We start from the raw sequence: 18,642 nt of genomic DNA, 5'->3' as shown, positions 1-18,642 counted from the left end.
CTGCAGTGTAGTACACAGAACTCTCTAAATTAAGAAGAGGTGAGAACTTTTGCAGGAAGTGGATAATAGCTGCTATAAGCTGTACTCTCAGGCTTTTTTGTTTAAATTCCATTATTTACTGTGGATTCTAGTTAAATACAGTGATGCTTTTATCAGTATGAGTAACTGTTGGCAGCTTCTTCCTGTTACAAATTAGGACTTTTCTCTTTTCACATGGTCTCTACATACCAAGTAGCCATTTTTGGATCATGGGGGGAAACACTTTTCCTGCTGCCAGTTCTGTAGAGCCTGGAATTGTTGGTGTTAGGCAAGTGATAGCATGCAAAGGATATTAACCTTTCAAAAGGCAGGAATCTCCTCATCATTCTCTGATTGTGATCTTGGGAAATGTGTCACTGATGTGCTTAATTCAGCAGTATCTATACGTTGAGGCCCCTCACCTGCAGTTCCATCCATGGCTGCAGATTATTGCTTCTTTCCTGCTTCCTGAACAGTTACAGATCTATCCTTTGTTTAAGAAAATTTCCTTAGAATAGGCTGGTTAATGCTTCAGATGTTTTGAAAAGTAAATAACAGTCATTTCAGGGAACAAGTACCTACTGGTTAGCAGACTCTGGTGTTCGAAAAAGTTGTAGGTATTTCCTAACAGTAACTACTTAGAACGTGGTAGCTACATTGGGTTGAACACAAAAACCCATCCTGCCTGGTGGCAAATGTCAATGGAAAAACTGTAAGCTCTAACTTAGAAATGCTTCCAGCAAGATGAGGTTAGGAACATCCTCAGTGAAAGGTTGTTTTCATGTTTCATAGTCTTTGGTGTAATTTTCTTCTGTGTTTGCACCTGATGTTTTTAAAACCTGTCTGAATATTTGGCCTCCATAAATACTAGCAGGAATAACTTTTACCCTTAAGTTATACTCTGCGAGAGAGCGCTGGTTTTTGCATCTTTTAAACCTGATACTTGCTGATGTTATCTGCTGTCATACCTGTAACACAGAACACATGTTGTAAGAAAAGCAAGGCGAAGGGTATTGATAACCATGTCAGAGACAACACTAGAGTTACCGTATGACTTCCTGCCCTGTGCTCAGAGCATTGCATCTAATTCAGTCTGTGAAATCAGTCTGTTAATTCAATCTGTTAAATTACACTTGAATTTATTTGTTTTGTGGCAGCATGCCTGTTAAAACTGCTCTGTTATACTGCTTTGGAGAAAAATAAGCAGCATGATATTGGGGTATTTGGGCGGATATATCCCTGTGCAACATACATGGTTTACTTATGTGGAAGATGTAGCTTGTTGGTTGTCAAACCAGAGAACTCTGACAGCAATTTAGTCAGCAAAAGGATATTGGTCACATCAAAATGAGGGAGCACAGGAGTGTCCCTCTAAGGATTGTAGGGGAGCCTTCAGTATCACTGTTAGGCCTGTGCTAATGCTATCACTGCATGAAGTTTGCTTGAGACTTGTGAGTCTAAAGTAATATAAGGGAGGACTGTAACTTCTTTGATCTTAGAGATTACAGTATGATAGAGATAATGCAACACTCTGCTCTTTAAGAAGTTAATTGAAACTTACTAACAAATATGTAAGCAGAGTTATAATTCAGATACACTGTCAGTTGAGTTTTATATTTATTAGTCTAAATGCATTGTAGTTTTATGGAGAAGAGCTGAAACGGAATTTAAAAGGGTGGACTGAATCTGATAGTAAAAATGTAGGCCCTTCTTTTTCCACAGAGGCTTGTAGTCTGATCTTCAACTTGTTGTTTATAAAGTTTTTTTCCTTCTTCGTTCTGCTGAGGAGCCTTGCTATGCCCAGAAAGTAGTTAGAATTAATGTGTTGATAATCATAAATAACCACTTTTTATTATGAACAATAATAGTATGTCACTGATATCACAGTGTCCCTCTTCTGGCAACAGTAGGAGGATTTCTTGCAAGAAAGAAAGAGTTTTGTTTTCAACCTGACTTGACCTTTTCAGCTGTACTTTAACCGAGCCTTTTATTCCCTCCCAGATTAAGAATGTAAATTTCTTGTCATTTGTGTTAGATACAAAAGTCAAATCCTTTCTCTATAAAACAACTAGACTATTTTTACCTTTGTGTTTGAGTAACTAATGTTACAAATTAAATGTGAAAGTACAGTCTTTGGCTAAAACATTCTCTTGGAAAGCCCAGTTAAGTGAAACTTATCTTTTGTTAGTTGTCTAATACAGTCATTTATATTCTCTGTCTATTGTTAACATATTAATGTAGACTGATTTAAAACAGACACAAACACATATAGACAAGATTTATGTTTTTTTCCTCCAACATGTTGGATAAGTAATAAATACATTTAACACAGGCAAAGTATATGTTAATTGCATAGCAGTATAAGAGCTGCTCAGATAAAATCTGACACAGTGTTATGCTGTATTTTAAGACTTAAATGACCAGTTGGGAGGACAATTCATTCACGGTAGTGTTCCTTTGCTAGCAGTGTGTGGATGTAGTTCCAGCCTGTGGAAGCTACTCTATCTCTTTTGTGCTGAGTGGTGCCTATAGGTCATAGATCTGAGCAAGGGAAGCGGGGGGGGGGGGGGGGGGGGGGAGGGGAGGGGAAGCACTAGAATGAATTATGTCCCACAGAAAACTGGCCTTTTGAGATAGTAGGAGGGCTGTAAAATCTTCTGATTTATTTCTCTGTTCCCTGTGGGGAAGAATGTACTCAGGGTTATGGAGAAGCGAGAATCTTTATTTATTCCTTCTCTTGCCCATTTTGTGGGATTGGTCTAGTGTTAAGAAAGGCCCTGTGCCTGTGCACCACAGCCCATGCACAGGCTGCTGCTTCCTGAGTGCTACCCAGGTAGGAATACAACAAGTGCATTGGTTCCCTACGGCAGGTATTCATTAATCTGTTGTAAAGTATTTTGAGATGAATTTACAGGGACTGCTGTCACTTCTGGGTATTACAAAAATAGTAGAACCAATTTACATTCAAATCATCCCCTTTTTCTTTTACTGTGGGTCAGTATGAAATATTTTAATAAAATGGTTATCCTTAATGGCAAGCAAAAGAAGTGTAATAATGGTGTTGTGGGTTTGGGTGTGTACACATAATTATATAGTTGCTTGTTTTGCACTTCTGTGTACCATTAATCTTGTTCAATTAATTTACTTCTTCCTTTTTTATGATGACTGTATTTTTTCAGACAGTAGAAGAGATTGAGGGTGTCCTAGGACGTGACCTTTATCCGAATCTGTCTGAAGAGAGATCTCGATGGGAAAAGGAACTTGCTGGCTTGCGGGAAGAAAATGAGAGCCTCACTGCCATGCTCTGTAGCAAAGAGGAGGAGCTGAATAGGACCAAGGCCACTATGAATGCTGTTCGTGAAGAAAGGGACAGACTGCGCAGAAGGGTAAAGCCTTAGAACTGTCTGCATACACACTGCATAAATTACTCTGTGTTTCAGGGGAAAACTGAGTCCTCCTGAGTAGTTTTGTCATGAGAACATCTTTCTGTGTGGGCTTTAGGGCTTTCTGTTTTTAAAGCTTAGTTGTGTAAATGACGGAGCTAGGACAAAATAGAGCATTTCTGAAAAAGCATATGTGTTAAGAAGCTGACCTGAAGTCAGAAAGCATGTGTTAGCAAGAATTCTGATGTTCATCTCTGCTGAAGCAGAAGATGAAGAGTATCTACTGAATTTTCCTGTGAGGCTTGGTTTTTCCTGCTAACAACAAATATTGCATTGTTTTTGATGGAAATTCAATTTGTGATTAGGCGAAAGAAAAAGAACAGGATTCCTGTCACTGGGTAATAATTCTCTAAACTGAACAAGGCAGAATCCCAGTCATGTTCTGTTTCCATGTCTACATTTTATGGTGCTTCAGTGTCAGATAATGACTTTGTGCTTTGACAACTCTCTGTGCACTGTGTTTCTAAAACAACACTGTTCTGTAGTTATTGTATCATTTCAGCATGAAGCTGCACTAGTTTTCAAATGCCAGGTTTGAAATTACCTTTACAAAATCCTCTTGCATCTTTTACACTAAAAATGACGCGTATTATGAGGGAAGAACAGCAGTCTGCTATTATATTAAACAAGACCTTTTCCAGCTTCTGTTTTGTGAAACGTATTTCTGTTATATACCAGAAGTGTAAATTGTTTTCAGTCCTGATTTTTCTGGCCTCGTTTCTTTTCAAATAGAGGTAACACTCTCCTCTTTAATTATAAAAGTGGCATTTACGCATTTGGTAAATCACTGTAGGATTCTTATGGGGAGTGGGAAGGGAAACGTGTGCTTGTGAAACTTGCTTACAGAAATGCAGGTACTGAGATGGAAGAACTGTTGTTAGTGCTCAGTGGGATTATCCTGTTAGATGTTTGTGCACAGCAGCAAATGCTGTCTTACGATGTACCAGGACAAGGTTTTCCAGTAGAGATTGGAAAGGTTATTTTACTTTATGTTAAAAGTGGTGAGATGTGACCTGGAATATTTTATGTAATTCTTGTCTTCTGTGCGTATATAGATTTAGCTTAAATTGTCAAAAATGATGTAGAAGAGCATCTTAAAAATGAGGGATTACTTGGAGAATTGGCTAAAAGACACTGGCTTGTTTAACCTGGCAAAGCAAAATCTGTTTTTCATTTTTTATTATGAGTGCTGGAGAAAGCAAGTAAGAATGGGAGCTAACTGCTATTTAAGCTCACAGACAAAACTAGAGCAAGAAAAGAAGTTAATATAAACTATTTATAGCTGCATTAGGCTAATTAAGTAGAAATTAGACTGTGAGGTGTCTAACACAAGAGAGTTGTGGTTCTGAAGAGGGTAATGAGTAAGGATAGAGACTACTTCGAAAATGGAGCTTAAAATACTGAAGGTATGTTTGTATGATGGAAGATACAACTGTGTAGATACTGATCAAAATGAAGATATTGGGATTGTGTCCACAGAAAAGCAAACAGCCTGCTTTTAATTGGCCCAGCTGATACAGCAGCTTTAATTCTAGCGGTAGTTTTATTATCTGTGTAAAAGTGGGGTGTTTTGCCTGGTTGCCACAAAAGCAGAGAGCTGGGGTAGGTGATGAGAAAATTGAATCTAATTCTTTGAATGTGGATGATGCTTGAAGTGGTTGTTCTGTATGCTCTGTAGGATTCTGAGCTGTCTGCTGTATAACAAGCCAGCTTAGTTCAAGTACTTTTAACTAAGGAAGCTCTTGTACAAGTGCAATAGATGTCTTGCCCTAACTTTCTGGTAGATAAAGAATTAATGCTGGGTTGGCACAAAGTGTGGCAAGCCATGTTCAGGCACAGCTGGCAGGGTTTTTCAGTTGTTTTCATTTAATTTGCACCTTTAGAGGACTTCAGTGAAATATGTTGTTTAATATCACCCTGAACTTGAAGAATAAATCGTTTATTGCCTCCACTGGGGAAGTGTGTTAATGGCATATGACGTTATAGCAGCTCCATGTAACTTTGTGTCCATAGTTGCAACGGCAAATATTTTGTTTGACCTGTTAAATGTTTTCTGTATGCCAGCTGAACTCAGAGTCACTCCAGATTATTTCCCCAGAGAGCGGAGAAGGAGATCCAACAAAAATTTAGTTATTGTTCTCAAATTAAATTTAAGCGAGTAAGCTGAAGTTGACCAGATCAATAGGTCTGTTACTTTAGACCAATGTCTGTAATCAGGCAGAGTGCTTTCAATACATTTTTCTCAGGCTTGTTGGAGATTTAATTTAATTAAGTATTTAATGTGCTCAGTTAACAGATTGTGCTGCTTTCTAGAGCAGTAGCTATGAAACAACAGTCATGAAGAGTTTGGTTCTCATGGGTCTTTAGTAAATGAGGTAATCTGTATTTCTGCAGGGTGCCTGCCCTGTAGCTAATTTCATAACACCAGATTTTATTTTACCTCTGTGTGATATTGCCATATTAAACATAAAATTTGTTTAAGTCTGGGCTAGTCAGAGCCCTGAAAACTGCTTACTGTGACACATGTTTACATTACTGGATTCAGAGAAATGATAAAATGAAATGCAGGGGAACTTCTGTACCAGCCAGTGGGAATAGTGTTAGCATAAAACTGGAATCAGTGCAGTGCGGTTTAAAACTGCCATGTGTAACAGCAGGCTTAAACAATAGTAGAATTAATATTTGTGTTCCAATGCAGAACCTCTTGTATTTACCAGGTGTGCAGTATATATAGCATGTGACCTTCGTCATGACGATAGGATAAAAGATGAGAGTTTTTGTTGAAGGCAGAAACAACAACAACAAACTAGTGCAGTTAATCAGATACTTTCAGTTGTGATCATTTATTTAATGTATCTGCGCACCAAACTGACCTAATGTTTTAGCTGTCTTTAACTGAAGACCTTAGTGAAAATATAACCTACGGTGAATTAGAAAACTGTAGTTTTAATGTGACATCCCGCATATTGACAAAGCCACTATGTTATGGGCCCTTAGACATTGTTGGGATCTTACACAGCATAAGGTGATCCTTGAGATATTCTGTCACCTGATCTCTTGGTGTGTAGAGACAGGCGGTAGCAGTCAAAACCTGTTTTCAGTTCTGTGCCTTATTCGGATGCATGTTATTTGATTACACAGGAGTATCTCTGTTATTAAGGAGATAGAGCTTTGCTTCTTTTTCCAAGTTTGTATGACAGTACTTAGTGGTTAATCCGAAATTAAATGAGGAAAAGCCTGAGATAAACTGACTGCCCTCATTTAAGTTTGTTTCCGGCTGTATGCTTGCCTGGATCAGAGTGCTCAGAGCTGTCAGAGAATCCAATCTTCATGTCCAGTGTCACATCCTTAGTTTTCTTTGCATCCTTTATAGATGTGCAGCACCCAGATACTTGGTCAGCAAGAAGCACTGTGTGAGGGACTCCCGTCTAAAAGATGGCAAAGGCTGTAGAGGACTTGGTAACATGTAGCCCAGAGCACTGCAGCTTGTCCTGCTACTTAAAAACCCTCTATGTATAAACCTTGGTAGCATACCTCAGATAGATGAATGTGTCTGGGTGTTTTTCTTTGTTCAGAGGAACCTTTTAGACTGTGGTTTTATTTTCAGTCCTGACTGAGGAGTCGAGCTACCAGTGACAGTTAAATTCTTTCACGTTTCTTGTAAGCTTGTCCCTTTTTATAGAAGGCAGGGCATTTACAAAATGTATCTCAGCTGATGAGGACAGATTTGAGCTGGTTCTGCTCTAGAGAATTCATTGAGAGTGCCCTGAGAAGTACTAGGAAGTACGTCTGTTATGTTGTAAGCTGATGGCAGTTCGAGACCACTGTATTCAGCCTTCCATGAAAGTAGATCTGTTGCAAATCAGGCTTCTTGGTCCTGGTACTAATGATTCTCCTCCACAAATCTGTACTATGCATGAATAAAATGGAAAGTGAGAGAGAGGTGTTAACTCCCTGCACTTGGTTGTACTTTGTCTTCACCTTTTTAATAATAGGAAAAATAAATTGAAGTAATACTAAAATGCTGGGAAAAAAATCCCATGCTATTATGGAAGGGGTTCAAGGATTCTGAATGGTGAAGGAGAAGGGTCACAAGTAGGGTAGAATGAAAGGAATCTCATGCATGCCTCTTATTTTGTTTAAGAACAAAAGCAGCAGGTGTCTTTTGAATATGGAAATCAGTAAAAACAGGCAGTTTGTATCTGTGCTTTTTACTAAGTGTGTGTTAAGAAATCATGATGATGTGAGTATGCATGTGTAAAATACAGAAAACAGAAATAAGTTTCTCAGACTCATGATTATAGACAACGAGCACGTTCCACTGAAGTAGTTTTTAAAATGTGCTATTCATTTCTGTGAAAAAGTCCCAGTTGCTTCTTAATTACTCATGAAGTCTTTCCTATGTCCAGCATTTCTGTAGCCCATCAGCCCCTTTTTTATCCTTTCTTTGTTCTCTTTTTATTTAGTTTATAGGGCACTCACAATAAATTTTGCTTATTAAAAAATTTCCCTTATTTCCTACTCCAATTCTCAGCATCCAAGTGAAATCTTAAAAGTAACTGACGAATTGTAGCTAAACATACAAAAAAAGTAATACATAATATTTGAAGTTACATAAGTTTAGATCAGTTATATCAGTATATCAGAATATCAGAAAAAGTTTCTTCTTGACTTACCTTGATAACTGTCAGTTTCTCTGAAGTTTAATGACTTGCCTTGTGCCTCAGTGCCCCTTCTGCTGCATTTACTTTACTTTTGTAATTCTTTGGGCCTCCATCTATTGAAATACCTATCTATAATATCTATTGAATACCCCACCTCCACCCCCCGCCTCTTCCCAGTTGTGGCTCTTACAGGTATTGTCTTAGATTGCTACTTACTACCTCTGCCTGCTTCTCAGCCTTGTTTCTTCCTAGTCTGCCAGTCTACTAATTTCCATCTCAGTCTGGAATTTGAGGGCTTTATGGTAGTTCAGATATCCTCTTGATGTTCCTATCTTTAAACTAAATGTCATGCAGTGGTTTAAGATATCTTTTTTTTTAAATCCTTCCACATTTTTCCTCCCAAGCTTCCAAATCCGAATTTCCTATCTTTTAGTGGAACTGTTTTGATTGTTTTTTTGCTGTTTTTTTTGTTTTGTTTTTTTTTCCCCCAAACTTGTCTTAGTCCTGTCAAGGTTTCATGGTTTTTCTTATCAGTATTCCACATCATAACGTCATGTTTTGCACTGGGAGTTAAAGACTTAGTACTCCAGTTCCATGGACTGTCTGTATTTCTTGTTACCTGATTCCCAGAAGAGAAGCACTACATACCCCAGAGGACTTTGCATTTCTGTTCAGAGAGAAAGACAAAGCTGTTCATAGATCACGAGATGTGTGTATGCTCCCTAGCCATCTCACTTTCAGCATTAGAATCAGGCCTTCAGTTTTTGGACACTCTGTCTGTTATTTCATTTGATTTTTTAGCTTCAGTTCCAATTGTATTTTATTGTGTTATCCTGCATTCCAACATCTTATTTAGTAAATCAGCTTTTTTTCCTCAGATGTTGCTGCTGTTTTGTTTTTAGGCCCATCTCCCTGCCCCTTCCCTTTTCCCCTTTTCCAGGGCATGGGTCTGTAGGTCCCCTTGCCCCATTAGTCATGGAACCGGACTGAACCAGCCCATAAACTGTTGACAGTCCATTAGGTTTTTCCAACTTTGTCATTCATTTCCTATAGGATCTGCTGTTCTTCTGTTCTTGTCTCACCCATTTCCCAGTGTTTATTCTATCTGATGTGCAGCATTGTAGTTACCTCCTATCTACTGATACAAGTAATCTTCACTATACTTTATATTGTAATGGTGACAAGATTGAAAATGGAAGATGTGGTGATCAGGCAATTTTTAGTCATGCTTTTTCAGCTAGTCCTTATATTAACTCATGTATTCACCAATCCAGAAAAGATACTGCTTCTTTTAAACTCTTTTTTTTTTTGTTGTTTTTTCCCCTTGGTTCCTGTTTTTTGGTCTTCATTTAATTTCCAGATAGAATTTCTACTAGTGTGGCAAAGTACATTCTGAGGAGTTGGTATATACTGCTGTATTTATAGGTAAGGTTTTGGTGTCCAGAAATTGTTACCTGAGCTGCTTCTGCATAATCTGGTGGGTGGATCACCCCATCATGAGATCCTGTCTCGATGAATGTGTGGATTGTGAGACTAGTGATTTTGCAGGTAAGACAAACTTGTGCTGTTATTCTACACAGAATTATCATCTAGTACTCAGTGCTGCTAAAATTAGTGCAGTTATTTGTAGTAAATTCAGCATGTAATTTCCTATACATGGCCTGAATCAGTAAATACGTGAAGAAAGCAGGCAGCTCATTCATGCCTTTTTAAGTTGTGGTTGCTACTGTGGTATGGTATTAAAGCAGTGACTTGCATAGATTGATGAATGCTCTGTTTTCTTTTATGAATGGTCTTATGAGCAAAGCTTTGCCTGGCTGTAGTATTAGCTGTCTTCTTTTTTCTTTCTGTTATGGATCTTGTACGTTTTACAAATCTGTAAGAATAATTGCCTCTTTAATTGTGGATAATAATTACTACTTGGTAATAAAAGGTAAAATATAGAAAAACTATTTACATTTGAGTTTTATATAGTACAGAAGGTGCTTTGAATTTTGGAGTAGACAGTTACATAGCATTTTAAGCAACTTTAACACATTACTTCCTGGTTGCCATTAGTATATTTAGAATATTATGTGGAGTTAAATCTTCCAATACTAGCTTTTGGGCATAAGCAGATATTTTAGCATTTTCTAAGTTGGACATTGCAGCACAGATGTTACTTTGGAATAGCATGAGTTAAAGAAATAGTAATACATATGATTTTGATTTAATTATGTTTTGGGTTTGCCTTTTTCTCTTCAACGCTAATACCAAGCAGTACAAATCTTGTCTGTACTGGCATACCTCATCTGCAAGTATAAACATACCCACAAGATTTATTCCAGTTTTAAGCATATCAGCAGGCTAAAATATTTGGTTTGCATTAGTAAGCCCTCCTGTCCGTAAGATTTGTGTTAGTGCAGCTGTACCCACGTTGGAGTTGTACGTGTATCATTGCATATGGAAGCCTCAGCTACAAATATTAGGAAGAAATATGCTTTAAATGTGCATTTCATATACTCAGCTCATTTAACTCTCATTACAACAGTTACACTTAGGATGTATAATTGTGGGGCAAATACTCATGTTCATTGTTCAGCAGAGCTCCTTGAAACACTGGAACTTCCCTTTAAGGTGCTGCATACTTCACCCTTTTCAACAGAGAGATCAAAGGAACTATTTGTGTTCACATTGTGTAATTCACATTGTGCACTCCTCTATGACAGAACAGAGAAGTTATGAGAACAGTTAGTCTTTATGTACTTTTGTTGTTGCCACCTACAGCCTCTTATTAGTAATATGCAATTTTTCCACGCTGCTGTGTAAAGAATGTTCTTCTCCTTTCCTCCTTGTGATTTGCGCTTACCTAAAAATTCTGTTGTTTTGACAGCAAGTCCTCAGACAACCTGACCTTCAGTTTATGTAGCATCTGAGGCAGAGGCAGGTGAACAGGGACATAGAAGCAGACAGCAGGGGATTGCAGGAGACATAAGATACTGCTTTGTTGACTGGGAAGGGTTCTAGCTTGAACTTTTTCCTCTATGCAGTAGTTTGAAGGGATCCATGCATGTTGTGCTGATAACATGCTGAATGCCACTCCTTCAAACAGAGGTTAATTAGTGCATTTGTTAAGTCTAAAGCTGAAGGAGGCCCTAACCTCTATTGCGACTCAGTTTTTTATATTTTCTGGCTATGAAATTTCAGCTTGCTTAATCAGTCAGTGGTGTAACATTTATTTGGAAATCCCACCTTTCCTATAGAATAGGTATCAAAGTTGCATTCCATGCTTCAGGAAGTTGTCAAGTTCACTGAGCTCTTCCTAATTACTAGACTTACAGTAAAATTTCACAAGTTCTGTTGTGAGAAGTTTCAGTTTAGTCCATGCAGAAACCTGGATATTAGAGTAAACATTCTACATTCAGGAAACCTTCCTCTCCATGTGATTTTCACCCCCCTCTGTCTTCTCCCATTCTTTGTTATTAACCAGGATGCTTGTTCTGTAAGAAAAATCAGCTCTGTCACCACACTTTGTGTCGTAATCATTGTTAAGTAAACCATTTATTCCTTGTTAAAATTATTCCAAACTAAGCCCTATAATCTTTTGCTCAGCAATATAGCTTGGCTCTTGCATGTCTTTCTTCCTCCCCCCTCAGGTCCTGAAGCTCTTTTGATGTCAGTTGTATAAATATCTGATGTGCTGTGAAGACTGTGCAGTGTTTTGCAGAGGACTTCCATACAGTACTTGTTTGGTTGTTCCACTTAACAATGATTTTGAAAGCACGATTAACATCTTAAATTGTTGATCTTTAAAATACGATAGTCATCCTGTAATACTTTAATGTCAAGAGCTCCTTCCAGCGTTGGAGCTTTCCACTAACAGCGGGATCCTTTGTTTTTTGTTTAGGTATCACAGGCTAAGGCTAGTGCATTAACTTAACCTCCAGAGAGTATAATATCTATACAGGTAGTATTGCTGCACTGTAGGAAATAAGCTGAAACATAATTACATTATTATTTTTGCATATTCTTGAAAGATAGTTTAAAAACCTAATTGAATTTTAAAACAACCTTAATGTGTCTTCTCCCCACATGAAAAGACTGCAGCCACCACAGGACAAAACACGATGTCTCTTCTCAAGCCAAGAAGCTGTCAGCTTTGTCAGGACAATGAGAAAGTCTCTGAACAGTTTAATCTATGAAAGTGGAAGACCAGTTATTGTTATGCTTTATTCTAGGTTCGGGAACTGCAGACTCGTTTGCAAAGTGTTCAGGCAACAGGCCCATCCAGCCCAAGTCGTCTCACTTCTGCAAATCGACCCATTAACCCCAGCACGGGAGAGCTGAGCACAAGCAGTAGTAGCAATGACATTCCCATAGCCAAGGTGAGCTACTGTAGATTACAGTAGTACTTGTTATTATCTAGGTGAAGCAAACTTCATTTTGCACAGCCACTGTGCATGGATGTTATTAACTGGGATTCCAGGACCCTAAGTAGGCCCAGGAATTTGAGCAGCAGAGGATAATAAAGTGTCAGCAGTTGTAATTCTCTCAGTTACAACATGCGGGTCAACCTTATGATAGCTTATTTTTGTAATAAATTTTTGTAATGTTTGTAAATATAGCTAGTGAACATTTTTGCATGTGTGCATTTTGTACTGTCTTCACGGGCCCTTTGTAAGTTGTACAGCACTCTGACTTCTAGATTGCTGAAAGAGTAAAGCTGTCAAAGACGAGATCGGAGTCTTCATCATCTGACAGACCTGTCTTGGGATCAGAAATCAGCAGCATAGGGGTAAGGACTAATGATTATATGCATGCACCTTACCTTCTGGAGATGACTTGTGTTTTATTTAAAGAAGCATTGTTTTCTCTCTAAATTTTAAATCTGAACTAATTGGGAAAAAATAAATAAAAATCTTTAAAAGTTAAAGAATATTTAAACAGAGGGAAATTTCATCTGATGTAAGTATCTCATTTCCTATTACTTCTTGGCTAGAAATCATTCCCGGAGTGACTGTAAGACAGTGATTTTGGTGTCAGTTAGTCCAAAATATTACTCCTTGAGAAAAGACTGGTTGTGTTCCACAACTTCCAAATAAACAGTGAACTGTATTCTGCTTTGTAATGCTTGTTGTTACTGTGTGTTAATATTTGTTTCAGTGAAGAACTTGGCTCAGATGTTTTACTGAGCTTTCAAAGAAGTAAATAGCTTTTTGTGTCTATGATGAAATGCTGGTTGCCCTTTAGTTGGTAGAATTTTGAATCAAAATATCGTCTTAGAGTAGAACTTACAAGTGTTCCACTGAGTGTAAAATTCACTGTAAAAACTGAATAATGACTGTCTTGAAGTGAGTAAGGAAAACTCTGCCCTCAATTCAGACAGACTGTAAGAGGAATCCAGTTGCTGTCTGTTCACAATGATCTGTTAACTACTCTGTGCAGGTGTCTAGTACTGTGGCTGAACATTTGGCACACTCCCTTCAAGACTGCTCAAACATCCAGGAAATCTTCCAGACTCTTTATTCACATGGATCTGCTATCTCTGAAAGTAAAATCCGAGAGTTTGAAGTGGAGACAGAGAGATTAAATAGGTAAGGAGAAAAACTAGATGTGCTCAAATGTGTTGTTCACTGTTAATTTTTGTGTGAAGTTGCTGCTTTTTTTTTTCTTTTCTGAGCATTTCATCTTTCAGCCCAAGCTCAGCTCTGGCAGCTGCAGTGAAGATGAAATGCATTGTAGAGAAGATAGAATCGTTTGCTAAGGACTCTACTGGTGACTGTGAAAGTTCTGTCATGTGCCATGATCAGCATGGCATCATCTGTGCAAGTATGGACTGTACAGTGTCCTTTGCACAAATTTTATGTGCATAGCACATCCTTAGAGGAGATATCAGAAAAGTAATAGGAGGTGAGACATCTGGAATGCCCAACATCTGTGAAATTCAGGGTTTTGTTTTGATCACTCATAAAGTAGTGCAATAGCCCTTCTCCTCTTTATTCTGTTTGTTAAGCAATCAGTGATTTCAGAGTTGTTGGTGGCAGTGGTCTGAATTGTCTGGTTTCACTGTACATCCAGCTCTTGTGATTAGTCGTGATACATTGTGATATGTTTGTGTGTATTGTGGTTAACAGTGATGAGAATAATCACTAATACTGGTGTTCTGAAGCCCTATTTTCAAATTGAGAGTTGATCTCACTGAGAGGAATATTCTGAGTAAGTTCTGATCTGAGATATTTGACTAATGCCAGAACTTCTGGAGGTTAATGCCTCTGAAAACTCAGTTTGTATTTCAGAGGATATAGTAATTTGAGTGAAATGGTTATTCTGAATATTCCAAAGAAAGGGGGCAGCTGCCTGTTCCCTACATTCCTATACATTGCACTAATCAATACAGCACTTGAAAACAGATGGGGCAGCAGGAAGAGTCGAATGGAAGAAGAAAGATTAAGCAAGAGGTTAATAAGATATCTATCCCTCACAATCTTACAGCAACAAAATATACAGCTGTCTGCTTGCTGCAGTTTCACAGAGTTATGCTTTACTTAAAAGATTTCTTTATAAGTAGAGGGAAAAAAAAGTAGAGAAGAGGCAGACCAAAGAGAAAGAAAGAAAGAATCTCTTGTGCCTTGGTATGGGACACAAAACTGTTAGGTTTTGCTGTCATCAGTAAAAAGACTGTGTAAGCCAAATGATCTTTCCTGTTATAAATTATGATTGTTTTAGAGTTTTCAGGACAGTGTCTGCAAGCTAAGCTTGAAGGTTGCAAATTACTTCCTTTTCTGCAGCCGTATTGAGCACCTGAAATCCCAGAATGACTTGTTGACAATAACACTGGAAGAGTGCAAGAGCAATGCAGAGAGGATGAGCATGCTTGTTGGGAAGTATGAGTCCAATGCCACAGCCCTCCGGCTTGCATTGCAGTACAGGTATGTACTTATGCAGAGTGTGGCTAAGCCATAGAAAGAGAGAGTGAATGAGACTTGATAGAAGTCTCTGAGAGTTAAATTGTGGATGTACCATTGTAGTGGTATTAAATTCTGATTCCTCCCTGAAAAACTTTCCTTATTGGTTGAACTACTTGAGAGATTACGTAACTGAAGTTTCTGAAGTTGCTGATGTGTGTTTCTCAGACACAGATCAACAGCAGCAGCAACTCAATCTAGCAGTGAGATATATGGATTCATGTTTTAATTTTTAAACACTGAACTAACATTTGAGATTGGGAAGTTTTAATTATTTTTCATACCTTTATGCACATGTGGAAAAACTATCTGGGTAGTGGATATCTGGGTGGGTGAAGGAGAAATTAACATCTTCATTATTACCTTATCCTTGTATAGCAGGAGGAAAACTGTATCGTGCCTCTAAACTGCACATCATTCATAAGTCTGTTGTCTCCATTGCTCGGATACCATCATTAGTATCTTCAAACATTCCCTCTGAAACCAAAGAGTTTCCAAAGTTCTGAAATCTTGTTCCCCTGAAAGTAAAAGTATCTTGGAATGTTCTTCTGAGTTATGCTTACATTTGGACTGCGTATGCTGTATCTGATCTTAAGTTACATATTGTCTGTGTTAAACTGATACCTCTCATAAGACCCATGGTCCAAGGAATTGTGCTGCACTCCATGTAATTTAGAGTGATTTCAGAGACATTCCACATAATACAGAGTGACTTTCCAGCATCAGCTGGAATTTTGAGAGAATTTCTTGGTGTTTGGTTACAAGTATCTAAATTTACTTTAAACTTTATGTTAAAAGATGTTCTGATTTAACTCCAACTGCAACTAATTTGGAACAGGCACTTCTGGTCTTAGAACAAACTGTGTGTCTTTTAAATAATGTATTATGTTACTGTCAGCCTTGTGCAAATTATAAGAAAATGTATATTGCAGATAAGTATGTATCTGTTTTTGAACAAATTAAAATGCATTAGAAAGGAGGACTCAAAACTGTACGTAGAATCTTGGTCTCTATGGAGGAAAGTCTTAAAGCCAGGAACAGAGAAACAAAGTATTTTTCTTATATTTTCTTTTCTCATACAATAATTTTGTACAGTATTGTTGTATAATATTGTTGTGCAGTATAGAAAACCGTATCATATGTATTAAGAAGGCTGGAAAAGAGTTTCTCAAGAGGATATTCTCAACCATCAGGCATATTAGTGACTGTTTGAAACATGCTTCTTGTGGTTGTATCACATCAGGTCATTATCTCGTGTTTCAAGACCATCCTAGGGCCATCAGTAGAAAAGAGACTGTAGAATACTTGTGACAGAAGCTAAGTATGTCACTTAATATCCCTGCTGCTGGACATATTGTAGGAGTCATGTATTGCATTAGCTACCTTTCTTTTGTTACTGATTGCAAGCAACTTTTTTCCTATGTTTTTCTTTTTCAGTGAACAGTGCATAGAAGCATATGAACTGCTGTTGGCATTGGCAGAAAGTGAGCAAAGTCTCATTCTTGGGCAATTCAGAGCTGCAGGAGTTGGTTCTGTTGGTAAGATTTCAATGAGTCTTTTCATTATTTTTTTCTCCACATTTATTAGCATTGAAGTTAGTTGTAACAGGGGGTCATCTCATGACCCACCGCTTAAGAATGCCATCTGGTCTTTTTTTTTTTTTAACTAAGTAATTTTACACATCCAGAGAATAGGGAAAAAGAAAAAGAGAGGCTGGAGTGAAATCAGATTTCAACACTGAATTATAAATATATATATATAAATTGGATTGTGTGCGCTGTCACTAGGTATGCCTATTCTTACAGTGGTAAGGCTGCTACAGGCATGCAGCTGTACAGAGTGAAATAATTGATATTTCTGAGCATATATGATATGTGAATTAAAGTCATGCAGCTCTGTACCTTACAAGTACAAATTTTGTTTGAACTAAATGTTGAACCCACCACCACCCCAAAGCTGGTATAGTTAATTTGAAGTTGGAGTTAAGACAATGCAGAAGTAGCTAATTCTGAGAGTGGGTGAGGGGTATTTTTTTTTAATATACTGCTCTCTGAATAATAGAGTGAGATTTTTTCATGGTACTGTTCAGAAGTATTTGAAACTGAACATTAGTTCTACCTTCATTTTATTGATGGTGAGAAATCTTTACACAATGAATGTTAACGTGTGTTTTATAGTCCCATTCCTCTTATGACAGGAGAAGGTAACTAGTAATACTTGCATGGAAAGAGAAGCCCTCAGAGAGAAAAGAATAGCTTTGCTTGCTATGCTGAGGTATAGTAAATGCATGTTTGAGATGGTAATTTATAGTGCTGGCTTCTTAAAAATCACTGAAACATAAAACAGAAGCTTTTAGGAATGAAATGACCATCTGGCTTCACAGGCACAGGACTGATGAATATGGCCTCTTGTTTTGGAAAGCTGGATGCACTCATCCGACAGTCACTCTGCTATTAAATATTCAGCTTATCTTTTATCTCCTCTAGTGCTACTGGTGGGCTTCTGTACAGCTGACTTTGCCTGCACAGCCTCTGTCCTTCAGTAAACCATACAGTAGACGTCTTTGTTTTTCATCTACCTTCTTCCCAGTGTCTGGTCGTTCCACATTCCTGCTGAAAGAGGAGTGGCCAGCAAAAGTTGATTTAGTTGTGGATTTCCTACTCACACAGAAGATATAAATCTTAGAAAAGATAAATATTTTAGGGTTGAGTAGAGCATCATCTTATATGCATTCTATGAAACAGAACGTTTCTTAGTTTTTACACATGTGTTTGCCTACCGCTCTTAGTTATAGTGATTGCTACCTAACACAGTTTTGGAGGAGGTTGTGTTTGGTTTATGTATCCAGTTGCTCTTAGCAGAACATTCACAATCCCATTCTTCTGCATTGAAGTTACCTCTACTGCATGCATTTTGCTTAGCAAGTATGATTATTTGACTCAAATAAGGATGAGGTAAAAGTCAGAGATAGAGCAAGCTGTTGTTTTTTGATAGTCATAGTGTGTTTGCATTGTATGTAAGTATGGGCATATAGCAATGGTCAGAATTTCAGAGTAGCCATGAGGTTGTCCTACCTTTCTGACTTGAGTGTTGTCTGCTGTGATTTCTGTCCTGGCTCTGCTGAAGTGTGATGGCTTAACAGCTGCATAGTCACAAGAAATTACAGCAAATTAATAAATAGCAATAACATTTTCTCTTTGCTTAGTATGTGTGGCTTTGTACTCTGAAAGGCTGCTTGTAGAAAATAAAGCAATCATCCCAGGTGGAAAGGGAACCTGTAAGAGCATGGTCTGGCTGACCCAATTAGGCTTGACATTAAGGTGCTTGTGAGAAAAGGCACTGAAAATAACTGTGCCTGATGGACACATAATTGGGCTGTTTGGAATGGGAGTTGTAATTTAGCTTGGTGCTTTGCCGTTGTGTTACTAGCTTGATCATCTTCATAGAGTCATAGAATGATTCTTAATGTGATCCTGATCTGCAGTGCATGCCCTTGCAAACTTCTGAGCTAGGTAAGGTAAGACTCTACTTAGGACTTGGTGTTTGTGGCTGGGGTGAAGATGGAGTCAGGCC

General features: G+C 38.0%; 1 protein-coding gene across 7 annotated transcripts in view; it reads left to right on the top strand.

The window, feature by feature from the left end:
* Positions 1 to 18,642, top strand: part of MCC (MCC regulator of Wnt signaling pathway) — a 165,568-nt gene that overhangs the window by 119,755 nt on the left and 27,171 nt on the right. For all 7 annotated transcript variants that reach the window (XM_032441473.2, XM_032441471.2, XM_032441472.2 and 4 more), the window contains 6 exons: positions 3,198 to 3,404; positions 12,343 to 12,489; positions 12,810 to 12,899; positions 13,550 to 13,698; positions 14,893 to 15,033; positions 16,507 to 16,607. In XM_032441473.2, coding sequence (XP_032297364.2) covers positions 3,198 to 3,404; positions 12,343 to 12,489; positions 12,810 to 12,899; positions 13,550 to 13,698; positions 14,893 to 15,033; positions 16,507 to 16,607 — 835 coding nt within the window. The remainder of the gene's footprint in view (positions 1 to 3,197; positions 3,405 to 12,342; positions 12,490 to 12,809; positions 12,900 to 13,549; positions 13,699 to 14,892; positions 15,034 to 16,506; positions 16,608 to 18,642) is intronic.

Source organism: Coturnix japonica, chromosome Z, assembly GCF_054131305.1.
Source record: "Coturnix japonica strain WE chromosome Z, WE-NBRP24, whole genome shotgun sequence".
Taxonomy (NCBI): domain Eukaryota; kingdom Metazoa; phylum Chordata; class Aves; order Galliformes; family Phasianidae; genus Coturnix; species Coturnix japonica.
This window is presented reverse-complemented; position numbering and strand designations above follow the sequence as displayed.